Source organism: Seriola aureovittata, chromosome 22, assembly GCF_021018895.1.
Source record: "Seriola aureovittata isolate HTS-2021-v1 ecotype China chromosome 22, ASM2101889v1, whole genome shotgun sequence".
NCBI lineage: Eukaryota > Metazoa > Chordata > Actinopteri > Carangiformes > Carangidae > Seriola > Seriola aureovittata.
In genome coordinates this window covers 5,882,745-5,901,482 of record NC_079385.1, presented here as the reverse complement: position 1 = coordinate 5,901,482, position 18,738 = coordinate 5,882,745, and the positions used below count along the sequence as shown (strand labels likewise).

At 40.4% G+C, this 18,738-nt stretch overlaps 1 protein-coding gene across 1 annotated transcript in view; it reads left to right on the top strand.

Moving 5' to 3' along the window:
• The window catches only part of cog5 (component of oligomeric golgi complex 5), a 53,496-nt gene that overhangs the window by 20,154 nt on the left and 14,604 nt on the right, over positions 1–18,738 (top strand). Inside the window, exons 7-11 of the mRNA XM_056367501.1 lie at positions 7,796–7,926; positions 13,340–13,499; positions 14,557–14,669; positions 14,793–14,870; positions 18,583–18,664. Of these exons, the coding sequence (XP_056223476.1) occupies positions 7,796–7,926; positions 13,340–13,499; positions 14,557–14,669; positions 14,793–14,870; positions 18,583–18,664 (564 nt within the window). The remainder of the gene's footprint in view (positions 1–7,795; positions 7,927–13,339; positions 13,500–14,556; positions 14,670–14,792; positions 14,871–18,582; positions 18,665–18,738) is intronic.

Sequence of the window (18,738 nt, the reverse complement as noted above, 5' to 3'; positions counted from 1 at the left end):
ATCCTCCCTCCCAGGACTTTGGCCACTCCTTCGCTGTTTGTGTTTGCATAGCACCTGCCGGATGGTGCATGCTTAATTGTCCTGGTCTGGCTACCACCGGAGCAGTCACCGTGTTGCCCTTATTGCCTGGTGAGAACATCTGCAGGTTAGCGAGTGAACGGACTAATTAGGGCTACTTGGCATTGGCATGGCAACAACAGCACCGCTGGCCAGAGGAAGCACAGACTGATAGATCAGAATTCAAATCAGGGCCTGTCTGTTGTCTTCCAGATCCCACTTTTATCCACTGATAAAACCAGAACTCTCGATTTTTTGTTTTGGCTCTTTATCTCTCACACTTTATCTGTTTATTCAAGGAGTGTAAGTAGAGACACTGCTTTCAAGTCTCACTATTTCACTGACATGCGCAACTCAGTGGGAGGCATGTTTTCCCTGAGATACAAGTCTTTAGTGAGAGACAAATAGATGGCAGAGAGCAGCATTTTGGAGAGGGAGAAAAAAAGACGTCTGCAGACTTTTCTTCTGCACAAACATGAGAGAGAGACAGAAACAGGAATCAGGATCGAGACCAAGACGAAAAAATAGCCTTTTTTTTTCTCAGCGAAGATGACAATGATGTGTGAGGGGCCAGTTTCACACCTAAATTTGCTGTAAGCACAATAGAGTGCAACAGAAAACATCTATAAATGTTTAATGAAAGCATTAATATTGCAATGTGATATCTAGGCTGTCCGCTGGCGAGCCTAAAGGCTGCTAGCTGTTGTGTAGTCCCCAGCTGTGCTATTTCAAACAGAGGTGCGTATGAGTAAAACCCAATTCATGGCTGTCTTTGTGTGAATGCTTTATACTTTGGAAAAAGCAGTCATGCACTTGGTGCCCAAGGGACAAATGCCACACCAGTAAATGCTAACGCCTTCATGATGGTCCTGCAGCACAAACAGCTGGGAATTCAAGGTCAAGATCCATATTGTCTTTAGTGCTAGTAACTCATCAGCTAAATGGGGAAAGTAAAACTTTGAAAGAGATCTAAATTGATTTTGGACACACTAACCAGCAGAACCCATTAAACCCACTCACGTCATACATATTCAAGCCGTCAGGGAGTCATATCCTGAGCAGGGTCATTGTCAGAAAAAACATTAATCAGCAACTGTTTGAACGAAGCAAAACTTCAGCTTTAAAACTTAAGATGCAGGGGACGAATCCTTACTGCAGCAGCCTGGGTTCAAATCCAGCCCTTTGCTGCATGTCATCCCCTCTCTCTCTCTCTCTCTCCCTCTCCCTCTCTCTATCCCCTATCCCCTGCCTTTCCTGTCTAACTCCACTATAGCTGTCCAATAAAGGCTGAAAATGGCAGAAAAAAATTAAGATGCAGAGGGAGCATCTTAACACAGCCTGGTCCCATAAAGAGAGAGAAGAAAATACACTTTTAGTCTCTGAAACCAAAATAAAAATTTATGAGGGTTTTTTAAGATGTCTATATAAGATTTAGACAGAAAATTGTGTATATTAATAGCGAAGAAGTGGATTCACCCTTAAAGACGTGATTATCAAAATAAGTTCTACTTTAAATGTGTTTCACAAAATCAATATTTCCTTAAGGTTACAGGAACTTTGTCGTCACACACGCCTTGGACTTGTTGATTGATTAAAGATAGTCAATAAGACACCTGCTAATGAATGAAGTTGCTAGTTTCAGCCTAGTGTGAAAGCATAGACATTGAAAGGGAGGGATTGAAAGTGTAGATTTTTTGCATCATAGTTTTATTTTATTTTTCAGGTGTCTGTTCAAGCTGCACAGATCTGTACTGCCTGTATGCAACATTTAACATTTGTTTGCTTTACTGTCCAAGTGAATAGAAAAGGTGCAGAAAATTGTCTATATTTTCACGTAAACACATTATTATGCACTTGTGGAACTAGCTGTTGCTGTTGATGACTAAGGCCACAGGAAGCTGTAGCCGCTTCACAGTAAAAGTCTTACGCTGGGTAACTGTGGAACAGCGACAGAAAGTGGATGTTTGTGTTACTAAATGAACTCATTGTCAAAGATGTGATTACCCCTCAGAGCAGAGTGGACGAGACGATAGTATGCTACCTGTAGTAATGGCATCTGATTGTTGATAGAGATGTGATCATGAAAACCCAGAGGAGGAATCACAAAATAGCTGGTCAGTTATGAAAAATGACTGTTTATGGGAGCCTAAATTTGTTTAAAAAAAGCTTCTTCTTGCTTATGTAATATGACAAGCATGTGTTCAGGGGACATAGATATTATAACAGTGGGTGAGGACTAAAATCAGACGTTCTGATATCCAGTTTCAACCTTACTAACATCAGATTACAGAAAGTAAAATTACATTTCATTGTGCCTTTAAGCAAATGCACACACAGTGTCATATTATGGTTTACACTAGTTTGACACACTGCAGTCTGACGGTTGCACAGCCCCTCTGCTTCTTTACACATGTTATGTTTAAGAAGCTGTTTCAGACATTCTTCTTCTTGAAAGCTAAAAAGAAAGAACTTCCTGCAAAAAAAAAAAAAAAAAACTTCTGGCAGAGGAGTCTGTGTTGTGTTGTTACACAGCTCCTTTTTAATCAAATGGACTAAATACTTGTCAGACAGTGTGTGTTCTTCCAAAGGTTAGGCCCTAAACAAGGAATCAAACAAAAATTATTAAATTAACTCATGTACAAGCAGTGAAGTAAATAATGGAGGAAAAGAGTAAATACATGTCAACAGCTGTGACTGGAGGCGTTAGGTTTTTAGGGCGTCTGTCTGTCCCATTCTCGTGATACAGGATATCTTAGTAATGCCCAGAGGGAATATTATTACATTTGGCTCAAACATTGAAGGATAAACTGATTATATTTTGGTGCTTAAAGGTCAAAGCTCAAGGTCACGCTTATTATTTAGCACAAATGTTTAATAGGATATAATGATGAAGTGATGATATTTTATAATCCAAAAGGTCAAAGGTCGGCTTCACTGTGACATCATAATGCTCTGTTAAAACACTTTATACTTTTTATTAAAGTTTTCACTACATACTGTGTATGAGTCTGGACAGATGTGGATGCAAACTTTACTAGTTGGTGGAGGCATACAATCTATAATTCTAGTCTCTATTATTTGTTTAATTGTTTTCCATTTTTAAATGAAATAGTTTGTGATAAATGTGTGCTCTGCGTAGGAGGTCTTTTTTGAATTTTCTCTTTCAGTTCTGGGGTAGCTCTCCAACATCAAACAACTGAGAAACCACTCAGTACTGCGAATATACACGCACATTATACAGCAGAACATACTGTATAATGTGCATCATAGTTTTACTGCGAAACAGGAAACATCTATTACCAGATATAAGTGCAATGTTCCCTTGCTGCACAGCTTAAAGCAGCTTTTCTTCAGCAGTAAATGCAAGTGAAATGTAGATTCATTAAACAGCTAAACTCACCGGCATCAAACAGAAGCTGTGTTTAGCCAACGTTTTAGAAAAAGATCTTAATTCAAGGGCCACTTACTATTTTTTTCTGGAGCTTTAAACCACATCTCAATCAGAAGATGGAGAACTTCATGACAACTGAACAAACTCTGCTGATGATTGAGATTCGATTAAAACCTCTAAGATTAGGGTGCAGGAGAGATCAGAGAAGTTTCTATTGATGATTTGATAGGTTTTTCTCACCACTCGTCATCGTTGGAATAGATTTATCCATTTTAGCTGTTGTGAAGACGGCCCGACTACAGCTGCCGTCCTCCACAAAAAGAGCAAGATACAAACCTTTCAAGCATCTGATTATATTTGGTTTAAAAGGCAAAACAGAATAAAAAATGCTCCATACAAACACCACACTGAGTTGTAGAGAGGTAGTTTAAACCTTTTCATAAACCAAAGAAAAATTATACCTGGTTAAAGATTAAACCTGGTTACTTTTTGGCTGTTTTCTTTCTGCACACACCCTCAAAGCTGACGTAAATGCGTGAGGACGCAAGTAACTGAAAGCTGCCGGCTTCCAAGATAAACTGGTCCTTTTGTAGAGAGTTTGTTCTTAATACAAACCCTAAAAGAACTGAAATGAAAGAAATAGCAACCAATTCAAACAAGTCCCCTGCTCACCTTCTCCCCTTCATTGCTCTCAGTAAGAGTAAGCTGTTATCAAGCTGCTTTTCAATTTAGAGCAACACAATAACGGCAACTACTGCACTTAACAGACGATAGAAATCCATCCTGGAGCAGCTGGTCATACATGCACCAAAGAGATAACATAACCGTTGTGGAAAACGAATTGATGATGTATTCACCATTGTTGTGCATGTCACACGGCAGTTCTGATTAACTGCATCGACTGTTATTGACATGATTATTATTGTACTGTTAATGAAATGATCGCAGTGATTTCAGTCAGAATGAAAAACCGTTTGCATATAACCATAGCTAACAAGTGTTTCATGCTAAAAGGTTTTTTGTGGAGTACTCCCTTAAGGCTACTTCACCAGCTCTTGCTCTGTGGCTTTCAAATGTTCATTGCTTGTCTTTTGTATTTTGTCCAGCCATTGGCTATTTAAATTCTACCTTTGACTACTTTCTAGTTTTGAATCTTGGGACAGCACAGGCTGAAGATGTCACAAATGAGCCGATCCATAGAATGTACTAACACTCAGTGAAGCAAAACGTGGATTGATAAGCTGATGTCTTTAGCCTCCTTTGTGAAATCCCTCTCAGGCCTAACTCTAACCTTCACCTCAGCTTTCTTCATTTGCACGTGCTAATTATTTCCTGACTGTTAAATATGCTCTGATAACTGGAAAGCTGATCCGTCCCTGCTGCCTATTCCCATCCACACGCCACTCTGCTGATTACCTCCATCACCAAGTGATGCTGAGTTTCTAAGCATTACATTGCTGCGACAAATTCCAGTGTTGTAAAGCATATCTTTATGTATGGGTGACTATGATTATTGGTAATATCCATCTCCTCGTCCTATGAAGAGAGAGCTGAAGGAATTTCCCCAGCACAGAAAACAGGGCACATCTGTGCCAGAGAACAACTTATCCCCTGGGAACCAACACAATATCCAGTGTGTGTGCGGGAGGGGGGTCAGAGAAGGCGTATCAGACAGCCCTCTGAGCATATTATGACACAAGTCAGAAAAGACCAACCTCTTTTCTTTTCGCCCCTCTCTTACAAACACACATATCTAAACAAGCAAAGGGATTCTGGGCTCAGCTGTTCGCCGTGGTCTCTGGCAGACTTTGTACTTGGGCTGAGGCTTCGAGCGGATTGCTTTTGAATTGAATGTGGCTCCTGTCCAATTCCCGGATCCTCTGCGCCTCAGCCCGCCACCTGCCTGATAATACTCTCCATCGCTCTCTCTCTCTCTGGGAAGAAGAGCAAACAATCTGCAGCTCTAGACAAATAGCACATCTAAAATGGTTTGATATCAGTCCCCGCACCTCCCCTCTCATCATCAGCGGCTGATGTCCCTGTACCTTTTTGTCGTCCTGATTTATAAAAGACATGGCTCAGAAAGATGCAAATACTCTGGAAAATTTAAATTAGGGCTGTAATCAAAAGACAGTTGGGATGATATTGAAGTAATTTACTGCTTTTCAAGTAGAATGGGATAAATGGAAGATTTCATGTTTTTAATTGACTGAAACACCCACGGTGCAAACACCATTTCACTCATTAATGTAAAACCAAGTGCAAACTAACGATGAAACTTGATGACGTTTCTCTCATTTGAGAGGCTATAACTATCGTCATAGCTTGAAAAGGTGTGTGTCTACTTCATCTGAGGTTATTGTAGCGATATTCACGGTGAAAGTTTCGCTTACACTGTTAGCAGAGTTGAGCGGAGTGTAGACGGCTGCTCTGGAACAGCCTGGAGTCGGTTGGTCGGTCGGCGGTTCGCGCTCAGAGCTGTGGGAGCTGACCAGTCAGGGTACACAGGGCTTTTGGTGAGGAGGGGTCTTAAAGAGAAAGGCGCTAAAAAAAAATGTTTCAGACAGAGGGTGAAAAACAGGTGCTGCAGAATTAGACAGTCAGAGGAAAAATAAGTTATTTTATGAACATGAAAGCCTGTAAACTTTTTCTAATAGACCCCGGAAATGAAAATATGAACCTGAAAATGAGCACAGTATCTCCCCGTCAAGGAGAGACTATTTGACAGTGTGCACTTTTATCCCCAGTTGAACAATCACCAGGTCTTGCCCGTCTTTGTGAAGACATACGAAGTGATCTCCTCGAACATCCCCATGTTTAGTTACTTTTACACTGTGCAAAGCTGGAAGTTGTCATGGGCAATATTCCAGCATTAAGCAGGGATGATTCAGTCCTGATCCGCCCCTAGTGTATATATCCATATGTGAGCAATGCTGCTTACATTGCAGCTGCTTGTCTACCCATACAGCGGGGTTGGAGAGTCTGAGACCACTTTCCCTCACTTGAATGGGAAAGCGGTCATAGACTATGTGCAGTTAAAATTGAGTATATAAACGACTTAAAACTCCTTGCCCTAAACTTCTTCCCATTAAGATTTTGCTGTGCAAATAATATGAACATGTCCTCATGCTGTACAGCTACATACATGAAATTAGTGACAGAAAAATGGGCAGAAAATGGTGGTAAGACTGGGTGAGATGGACACAGCTGTGCAGGTTGATGTGAGTTACGTTACAGAAATAACATCTCTTAAATCTGCATATTCTTCAGTCGTGACGAATATCTACTTGTAAACAACTACCACAGCTTCTGCATCATCTCTATCGCTGCCGATTTGTTAGATCAAGTACAAAATAGTTTGGTCATCTCTTTGCCTGGCCCTACTTTTCTCTTTCCTCCTGGACGAGTAAACTTCCCAGACAAGTCAGGACCACAAGTCACTGCCTCACAACTCTTCAGATACACCTCATGTACACCAGCTCTCACTTTCTATACACAAACACCATTATCCATAAAATTTGCCAAGTGACTTAGACCCAAGTGAGTCTTGTTACTTGGACTCTGCTGATTCAGTTCAGTTAAAGTCTCAAAATAAACTGCATCAAAAGAGATCATTGCAGCAGTTGTCAAACTCAACTGTTGCTCAAGGCGCTCATGACCTGTTTGACAGCATCGCACATATTGACATGGTTACATCAATATCAATTTCATATCAGCCCAAAACAGGATTCGGTTGCGAGGCCAGTCGATATTTCTTCCTCTAACACATGGTCAGGCTTTCCGAGAGCAGGTGGGTGGACAAACAATGCAGGAAGGGCAATAGCAGAATGGGAACGTTTAACACGCAGTCAGAAGTGCTATGTGCTTCTCCGAAGCAAGTGCTGCTGACAAATCTGTCGAGCTGACTAGTCCGACTGTCATCCTGTCTGTCCACAGGATGCAAACTAAACTACAGAAATATAATAATTCAATCACAAAGGAGATGTGTTGATGAAGTTTCAGACTGACTGAGCTGTTGCTGTGAAAGTGATTAAAAGACCATTTTAATAGGAGGAGACCTAATAGGTTTTTTTTTCTCCTTTGAAAACCTGTAAACAATAATAAATTGAACACGTAATACAGATTTGGAGAGTTAATAGAATTGGCCAGAATGGCAGATACTTGTTCGAGGTGTAAATGATTTAATTTTACTCAGGCACAGATTGAACACTGTCGTTTCTTTGTTTTTGTCCGTTGTGTTTTTAACTGTAATGATCCCTGGTTCAGGGAATGTTTGAAAGTTAATAATATTAATATAGCGCCCCTGGAAAAAATGTGGTTTGATGTGTTTGCTTGCAAATTTTCCAGACTACCTGTCGCAAGGTGTGGATCTGAGCGGCATCGAGGTGATTGAGAACGACTTGCTGCTGATCAGCAGAGCCAGACTGGAGGTAGAGAACCAAGCCAAGAGACTGCTGGAGCAGGGCATGGAGATCCAGGTACACACACACACACACACACACACACACACAGAATACTAACACAGATATTTGGTCTCACCTGATTGTCCAGGGCCTGTTGAGTTAAAATTCTCAGCGTGAGCAGAGATTTATTTATCTCACCTGAATGCTGATCTGCTCCTCTTTGAATCTGCTGTTAAAGCAAAGTCAACACTTCCTCCTGTTGTATGAAGACAATAGGTAAACATGTGCGGTCTTTGTGTTTGTTTCTGTCAGTAAAACCCAACGTCTCCTGCACAGATGTTTCACATTAAAGCTTCCAATGCCTCAAAGTGCAAAATCCCATATTTAGTGGTGTAGTTTAGTGGCCTTCCCTGGTAATTCCAATACATAATGTTTTTTTAGAGAAAAAAAAGATGTTATTTGTTGATGCTGAACATGACCCCAGCTCCCTTTTTGAGGCTTGGACATTATTTGAATACTTCTCAGGCTTTTATTTGAGAATTTCTGCTGTGCTCTATGACATTAAATATTTATAAATAAATAAATTAAAAAGAAAAGTAGAGAAAAGAAAAAAACAACCACCACAGAGCAGACAGGGTTTTATTTGCTGGGAGAGGTACTTCCTGTGTTTCAGCACAGCTGTCTTTGTAACTGAGGAGCTGGCATGAGTTCATGTTCTAGCTGCTGCAGTAATGACTTCCACTTATTGGTCAGGTCTTTAGACTCATACATGTTGCACAGGTATATCAGGGTTTTCTACTTCAAAGATTACCTGGTATACTTTCATTTAGCAGATTTTAATGCTTTTGAACATTTACTGTTCACACACATCCCTGTTTTTTTTTTTTTTATTATTCAGGCTATTAAAAAAAAAACAAAAAAAAACAAAGACGTAATTAAAGCAGACAAACACCTCTTCTATGCTTGTTGGCTCACTTTGAGGACAACTGAATATTAATGAGAAAGAACACCTTCATGTTAATGCACTAACCAAGCAAATCCCACAAGCAGCTCTGTCATTCCACCTAGCTGCTATTTCTCTTCCCTGTGTGTTAACGTTGCATATTGACTCCTTTAAGGGAATAAATGGGTCACAGAAATTAAGCACCCTGACAGTTTTAGTGCATTTAAACTCTTGTATTAATGAGAAATAATGCATTGTGATTCTTATTTAAGATTTTTAAGATTTTTTTGTGTGTGTATTTAATTTCGTCTTAGGTCAGTTTTTTTAAGACAAGGAAATCGGATTTTTACAAAAACGTCTTAAGCTCGTGGTCCTGAGTAGAAAAGCAGGAGAACAGTAGAAGCGAGATGAGCACTTTGTATGTGTGTCACACTATAAAATACATGTGAGAGAGGAGGCACATGTGAGCTCTGCTAACCTTCATCTGCCCCAGAAAGCCTTGTTCTCAGGGGGATAGTGTCCCATTAAAGAAACCGCGTTGCTGCATGCATGTGCGACAGTCTGTACAGTGTCCATGATGACATGTTGCCAGTGTCCAGAGGAGCGTTTGTATTTGCGCTTCAGCAGCCATGTTCTGCCTCGCTCCTCTTCAAGCCCATGTGGAGAGGCGATGAAACGTTTATCCAGCTGGTGGTAGAGTGAATCAAGCTGTCTCTTTATGACAAAGAGCACATGTCACGACCTTATGGTTCTGAACGTCACAGGAAATCTCACATTTTTTTAATTTGGCCTCTCATCGAGCTTCCGAACACTTTTCGTTTCACTTTCTATCTCAGCGGGAAACGGATGAAAAGCGAAGAAAACCGTCTTCGCAAAAAGTGTTCACAGCGAGAGTGTATCCCGAAAACTCCTGCTGAGTGTTTTTTAAATGTCATCTTTAGATGTTTGATTTCCCTTAATGTTCAGCTTGCACTCTTAAAACATAATATTCCTTGGGCCCACCAAAACTCAAGCCAATATATTTATGTTGTCATGTAAATCTCCGTTTTTCACAGCAGTCACATAGATGTAGAGTATGGTTTCCTTCTAAATGTAATATGAGTATGTGTAACGAGTAAAGTGAAGTCTCCCAATATGGACATTTTCAAGTAAGGTCCCAGCACTCACTCAAAAGTGTCAAATAAAAGCCAGGTGAACTTCCTGCTCATCATAAAATAAATTCAGTATAAATACATCATTAACCAGTTCATGTAATATTCAAGAATATACATCAAGTTTCTCTTTTTAACTGAAATATTGTAATTTTACACTTTGCTATTTCACTTTCAGCGAAATCCTCCTCCGCAGGTATTTCACATTAAAAGCCTACCAGCAAAGAGGGAGATTATGCCCCTTTGAGCCAGTGTAATGTGGGACTTTTAATGTGAAACTCCTCATACTGTTGAGTTTCATTGACTGTTGATATTATGGAAATAGTATTTCTATGGAAATACAATAAAGAGTAAAGTAAAGAGAAATAGTCTCAGAGCAGTAGAGTGGTGAGTGGAAATATCTCTGTAGTTTTACTAATAGAATTTCTGCTTGGGAAATGTACACTGTGCTGTATTTCAAGAACTCTGCATCCAAAGTTTCTAACAAACATTCTGTAGAAAATCTGATTCCTCAAGCCCCGTACAAGACAACCCTGAAGATATTTTAGGAAGATGAACTTAGAGATTAGAAACCTCCCCTTCAGAGCCGCATCATCATCATTCCTCTGTTTGTAACGACTTAGCAGGAGAGTGTAAACGTGTAAAATCGGTGGAATGCCCCATTAATATGAAATATAAATGGAAGCAGTTCACAAAACAGAGAGGCCTTTTACTAAAATATGAATAGTTATATGTCTAGAGTATAACTAGGAATAAAGCTCTATCTCTAATATAAGCCTGTTTCAGTTAAAGGGCTGACCTGTCTTTGCAAACAGAGTGTACAGTGTGCACACTTTTTAGGACATTTTCTATACATCCTGTAGCTTTGACAAAGAAAGCACAAAAAACATGCTCCCTCTCTGGAGTGCAACATCCCAGAGTCCCAGAAATGGCAGCAGTATGTGAAGGGGCAAGAGGATTAAAAGAAATAAGACAAATAATCCTAATGAACCAAGAATTTTGCGGTTCTCATGAAAATTCCCCTGTAGCATATGGAAAATATAATCATACATAAAAAAACAACAACATTGGCTTCATGTAAACAAACTGGGATTTAAAGGGTTAAAAGCCTGGAAGTTATGATCAGGACTGATGTTGGTTGAAAAAAAATATATATATTATATATAATTGTTATGGCAGTTTTTTTTGTTTTTTTTTTACATTTTTTGTCCTCTAAGGTGCTGAGTGAGTTTTTAAAGGTATACACCTTTAGGTTAACAGGCTGGGAGTATACGCTGTGAAATGGAGGGCTTTTAATGTGAAATGTCCAAGCTGGTGTTTTTTTTTTTTTTTTTTTTGGTCTATGCGAGTTTAAAGGAAAGAGAGGCTAAACAGGTGTGTCTGAAGCTGTTGACAGAGAGTTAAGTAGCAGGATGCTGTGACTGCAATCCTCTCCAAAGTCAACACACACACACATGCGGCTCCGTCCCCTGTGTACTCCACCCTCAGTAGATGTATTTTTATCCGGACTACTGCTGGAGTAGCCTTGGCTAACAACTTCTATCACTGCGTTCTGTGTGTGGACATATGGGGCTCTAGAGACACAAAGACACACACACACACACACACACACACACACACACTCACGCACACACACACACACACTCACGCACACACAGCGACAGCTTCTTATATCAGCCCAGGGAGCTGTTTATTGTGAATGTTATGTAAGCAGTTGGACATGCTGCCTGGGCTGTGTGGGAGCTAGTTTCACCTCAGCGCTCTGACTGTGCCAGCAGAGACCCTGTAGCCCATCTGTTGAGTGGGAGAACAACTGACCCACGTAGAAAAACTCCTTCTTTACTCTCCTCTTACCTCTTCTCCAAGTATCTTTTTTTTTTTCTTTCTAGAAAATATAAAACAATTGAGCCCAGTAGCTGAAATCTGAAATCATCAGTCATTAGTCCTGGGAAGTGTTCAGATAGTGATCTGACCTGTTGCCTCTCCAAAACTCCCTGTAAATGAACAACTCTCACTTAGAAAGAATTCCAGCACATAGCTCGTCTAACTTTGGACAAGAGAGCAAATAAGCACATTTTCCACAATGTGGAACTTCATCTTTAAAAGTGCAAACTTTTAATTATTAAGTGTTTTTATTTTTGTCTTTTCTAACTTTTCATCTGTTCCTCTTTTCTTTTCCTGGTGAGACTGGGCCATATATGAAAATCCTATCTCAGACCTCAGTGAAGTGAAGTGAGCTAGCTAAGCCAGGCTATAAAGAGCCAAGCAGGTGATAAACTTGTTGCTTTTGTTGTAATTATTACATATCATTCAGGTGCTACAGTTCTTGTGCCTTGTCTTCTCCCGTGATTTGATATCATATTGAGTGAAGAAGAAGAAGAATCTTTTATAGTCCAAGTATGGTTTACAGACAGGAAATTTGACCTCTGCATTTAACCCATCTGCAGATGATGAACACACACACACACACGCTGAAGTGAGCAGGGAGTACATACACCTGGAGCAGTGGGCAGTCACGCTGCAGCACCCGGCTGACCCTCACTGATGTGAGACACACCAGTCTCCCAAGATTTGTCAAAGTTGTGAGAGAAAGATGACTGCCCTGTAATTCCCACACCACCAATGTTTTTCTGTGTGGAAAAACAAACCCATTGTTTAGTTTATGAAATGTCAGAATATGTTATTTAAATTGCCATCACAACATCCCAGAGCCTGAGGTGACTTCACATGTTTAGTTTTGTCTGAGGTTTTCAGTTAAACACAGATAGTTTTTTCCTACAAAATTGACTCAAATCATTAAACATAAATCAAAACTGTTGCTGTTTGCCATGTTCTCTCCATCTGCTAATCAATGAATTTACTAAGCTCTGTTCACTATGTATACTGTATACTATATACTATAAGGCTGCAACAACTGAAGACATATTCAGTCCCTCTAATGCTGCGACATGCTCCCAGCAGTTTCATGCTACAGTGTGTGGGGCACAATAAGAAAACCTTCAACTCCTCTGTAGAAGAAGATTTTCCTCATTAAGAAAATAACACAACAAAAAGGAAAATGTGTTGTGAGGCATATTCAGTGTAAATAAACAGGAGAGTCAGAGTCAGTGCAAAGTTCAGATGTGTGATTTTTGTATTTTACCTTTTTCTTCTTCTCCTCTCCTCTCCTCTCTTTTTTTTTCTTGTCTTGACTTTGCCCTGCTTCATATTCACAGCTCTCTCATTAAATCAATGTAAGGTGTATTTTTATCTGCTGCTGTCCCCTCTGCACTTGTTCTGTGTGTGAAACTATCAGGCACATTAAGTTGATTTCATTCAGTAAAAAAAAAAAAAAAAATAGCACCATGGAAGACTGCCAACTTCAATTCTCTTCCTCTCTCCTTTTGTTGGCCAGAATCCGACCCAGGTCGGCACAGCCCTGCAGGTCTTCTACAACCTGGGAAGTTTAAGAGAGACCATCGGCAGTGTGGTGGGGGGTTACCGCACGTCCATACAGGACAACATCACAAGCGCTCTTGACATCAAGGGCCTGACACAGCCGGCCAACCCCAGAGGTGAGGCCCGAGGAGGACGTGGTCATGTGTCTCCATGATAACAAAGTTTATAAGCATACACACACACACACACACACACACACACACACACACACACACACGCGCACACACACAGGATACATTGTCCTATTTCTAAAAGATGAAAGACAATTGGATTTTATAATTTGACCTAGTTCACCAGTCGGCTTGATCCAAAATAGATTATTGTACCATGGCCACAGAGAATAGTCAGCTCTGGCTGGAGGGTGTGTGTTATTTTCATGGCTCTGATGAGGCAGCCACTTCATTGTTCTAATTATTGCACACAATATTTTCAGATAACCGGGCCTGATTAGGTTAACAGTTCTTCCACTGGCATTTTAGGATCATAACACTTAATAAAAGAAGGATATTTGCCTTGATCTTTTTAAAAAAAACTAAAATCCTTCAGGAGAAGTCTGGTCATATTCTGGTCATATAAAATCCCACATGCAGACCTAAACCAAGTTCTGTGTATCCAAAAGATAAATCTCATTCCTTGAGCCATAGAGCTCCATTGTCTCTAAAAACGATTAAAACACATCAACGAGCCACACTGCTGCACTGGGTAACATGTTCCTTCATTATAATGAACACACACTAGCTTGTTTTGACTCAATCCCACACACACCATCCTGCTGCCAAAAATAATCCACCAAATGTTAGTCCACCGCTGAAAATAGTCCCCAACAAATGCTCTATTTGCTATTTACTAAAATCTGCAATGACCAGCTGTTTTATGCAAATACCGAACCTTTTTAAAAGTGAAAATACATATTTATGACTTGTTTTTTTTTTTTTTTTTAATATTTACATCATAGGAACCAATGGGCTTTGATCTGAGTGTCAAGTCAAAGTATTGAGAGGTGGACTAACACATTGTAGAAAAGCTCATCTCACTGCTCCTGCATTGTACAAAGAAGCAGAAATGCTCTTCTGTATCAGCTGTAAATGTGAAATGATGGCAAATAATGGAATGATGATGATGATGATCATAGCACAAACAAAAAACTCAAACATTGTGAATTTCTCCCTCCAGGTGCTCCAGGCAGAGCAGTGCTGCCAACACCAGGGAACACGGCAGCTTTCCGCGCTGCTCTGTGGACCAACCTGGAGAAACTGATGGACCAAATATGTGCTGCGTGCAGACAGGTCCGCAGCTCCCTGAGACTACTAACTTCCTCTACATCCAGTGTTGAATCACACACTTAAAATCAAATCAAAAAGCAAGGCCCATGAGTTAGGTGTGAAGTTTTCTTTGCTGCATGTTCACAGGTGCAGCATCTCCAGAAGGTCCTGATGAAGAAGAGAGACCCCGTCACTCATGTGTGCTTCATTGATGAGATCAGCAAGGTGGGTGGACATCACTGCTCTGGTTTTTGCTACAATAGTAATAATCATAGCTTTTATCAGGAAAACAGTGGCAAGGATCCAGTTTAGCCATATAGTTATTAGAAACACAAAATAAAACTTTTAATATAAATTAATTTTCATGTTTCACACAATTAACATAAAATCCCTATAAAATATCCCAACATTCTGGTGGCTACGTTTTAGTAGCAGTCATCCTGCACACCTGCTGAACACAGCCGAATGAGAAGAAAATAAGATACAGGCAGAGTCTCTGCATAAACTATACATAGTTTTTTAGGACGATCCGGAGTAGCAGACCTTTTTAAAGGAGCTATTTGTAAGTTTTGCTATTGCTACATTCCCAACTTTAGCATTGGCAGCTGTTTACTTACCAGTCTTGCAGAGAGCTTCAGCCATTGTTGCAAGACAAGAGGTTATAATACGCAGCTACTTCTTTAGGGCAGAGAGGACGCCACAGTGACTCAGTATCAGATAGTGATGATGCAGTTCGACTGGGCCAGGGCTAGCTGGTTAGCATGCTAGCTTCAGTACGAGAAAGTGGTAGAGATAGAAGCTGGAGACAGCTACTGGTGACTAAAGGAATGAATTTTGATGCTGATCTCCAAATGTTTCATCAAGGCTGGTAAATAAACGGCTGTTAATGCTAATGTTGGCTGTGTAGCGATAGCAAAAACTTACATATAGCTCCTTCCAATCAATGTAGAGCATATTTTGTTAAATGTTAAGCCCTAGAAAGACCGGAAGAAAGAAGGCAGCAAGAAAGAAACTGACAAAACCAGCAACAACAGCTACCAGCCCCCTGGGCCCGCTCACTTTAAAAGTAGTAGTAGTGTCAGTAGTAATCATGGCACAGTCATTAACACATCATCATGACGATCATCAGTGTCTCGCTCCCTTACCTCCACAGAAACCTAGTTGTACAAATCAGAGCGGGAGACTGTTACTATGGAAACAAAGCTCTCACCAATTACCCAGAGATGGAGGTGTGAGTTGGAGACCTAATGACATGTCTAAATGCAAGGCTCCTCAGCAGTGCAGCTGCACTGTCACTCCTCACTGTCATAGACGAGAGTGCCATGTGTCCACAGAGACATGACTGAACAGACACATAGTTATACTGTCAGTAGTTACAACAGTAAAACACATTAGAGCATCTCTGTCTGTAAATTACAAAGGAGAAGGAGATAAAGAGAAGCATTCAGGGAGCTGAGATGTGGATTGTGATGAATGAGCTGTAATTCATTATGGGGAAGGTAATATTTTGTGTAATATAATTGGGAGTGTAGTGAAGTGTAAACGCACAAACCCTCAAGTGGAGAAATAGCTGTTACACCATTTCCTCAGGCTTTGTTATGTAGAGTGACACAGGTTAGTGTGCTCTCACACTTTTTTTCCCCAAGTTCTCCATGGTTCCTTCATGTGATAGCAATTAGTTCCTTACACCTTATTCTACAGTGAGAGAAAAACATACTGCTGCTTTGACAAGCAGAGAAAGCATCAGTAGTTAGAACAGACTAGTTAACTACAGACTAGTTATGAACAGACTTAAGGAAAATCATTCATACTTAAGGTCTTCATTTTTGATAATTGTAACTCCTTTCATTCAGCTCTCAGCAGGAGAAATATCTCCCCTGCTCCTGCAAATGCAGAGTGCTGCTGCCAGGCTATTAACACACTGCAAGAGATGAGGTTGTATTACTCCAGTCCCTGATGCCAGGCTCTGGTTCACTGTCTGTTTTACTGTTGATTTTCTGTTGGTTTCCTAGTGTGATCAGGCTCCAGTCTCTGATTTGTTAAACCCCTACAATTTTAAATGCTGCTTGAGACCTTGCCTGAGGTCCTCATTGTAGAAACCTTAAATTACATTTATTATTATTCTTGCATTAATCTTTTTTCTTCTGAGCCTACACTGCATGACCTTAACTTTGTGGATATCAGAACATTCCAGCCATATGTGATAGTTGAACACATCTTTCCAAAACAAAGGTCAATTATCTGCTGCTCTACCGCCCTACACTCTTCTGGTTTCACGCTTTCCACCAGATGTTGGAACCTGCCTGCAGGGATTTGTCCAACACTGATCTCGGGTGCTAAGGCTCACAGTCAGTGGATTAGGTTGGAGTCAGGGCTCTGTGCAGGCCAGTCAACTTCTTCCACAGAAAACAGAGAAAAATATTTATGGTCTGTTTTTTGGCTCTTGTCATGTTGTTTAAAACATCACAGTATGCTGTTGCATTATGATCTCCCTTCACTGGTGCTTAGGGGCTCAGACCAAACCAGGGAAAAAAACACACCTCTTCTGTTCTGTTTCACTGACATACAGTTGGTCCATTAAGAAAGAAAACTGAATAACAGAGGTCAAAGTGAAGGTACAGAAGGTGGAGGAAGTGAGGATGTGGAGGAGAGGTCACACAGCTGGGCAGCAGACCTCACAGCAGGCTTCTCTAATAGAGGATTAGAGGAGAATACACAGACACACATGTCCAACCCCATTAAATAATTAAAGCACTCTCCTTAGTCAGGCTCAGTATGTTGAACTGTGATTGTGCGTTGGGGTCCGTGCCTGTCTGGCAGCACTCACTGCTCTTCTTTTATTTATTGTAAGTTAAACAGAACAGTTTTTCATATTCATGCTGAAAGTGCATGATGGATATCTGCGCTGACTACCTCAGTACTGATAGATAGATGATAGATAAATATGATGGATGATAATCATTGTGATGTGTGATGACCTTTGTGATGACTTCACTTAATATTGTAATCACAATTATTATTCAAGCTTATTTGACTTTTCACTTATAGTACTTTACACATTAATAATAATATAAAAATTTCAGTTTGTACACAAATAAGCTGTTTTCTAGAGTGTTCACTCCAGCTGTTAATGTTGTATAATATTCAGATAATAAATAATCATTGCTTTATTGCACTGGAGTGCAACCAACTTCCTGAGACCAAATTTCAGTCTGCTTTAAAACACAAACACAATTGTTAAAACATCTTAATTGTTAATTTCCTTATTCATGTCACTGCAGTTGATTAAATTTTTAAGATCAGGTCAGATCAAAATGAGGTCTTGTGGTCCTTTATCCTTCGGAGGACGATGTTGCATCACCAGCTGTGACTGCCCTTACCGTTGCATTGCAACCGTGACAATACATACGATTTTTTTCACAAAAACTTGATGTGTTAAGGCCCTTGGTTTTAACAGTTATACCGTTAGCTGTTCAACTGAGCTGAAACCCAATACTCACATTTAAAAGTGTAATCCTCAGGCTCTTTGTCGTGTTGTTTGCTGCTATATTATTTTCATTATCTGTGCGCAATGAATCTTGGGATAGGTTGGGCCACGAAGCATCCATGCGTTGGAGCGTTTGTTGCCCAGGAAAGGAAGGCTTCATTTGTCGGCCATACTTGAAGGAGCCTTCCAAATGGGACAGCCTAGTCATGCTGCTTTGGCACAATCAGTCTTCAAATACAGCCTCTGAAGGATGAAGCCCCTGAATTGGGACACAGCTAATGTAGTTTTAGTGACTTAAACAGGCAATCAGACAAACAGCAATGGCTGATCAGGAAGACGTTCATTGGAGTGAGAACGTGTTTCCCATTACATCGTCAACTCATGCTACTCTAAAGAACTTCAAGTACCTGAGATAATAAGTGTGTTTCTCTTCTGTCTACTTGATGACAGGATGGTCAGCCTGACATCCTCTATACCTTCTGGACCGACGTAACCAACACACTCAGTGAGGAGTTTCACAGAGCAACAGAAGGTAAGAGTTGCCCTTTTCTCTCCCCTTGCTGACAGTTTAAATATCAAAGCTGCTTCTTCAAAGCAAAAATTGAT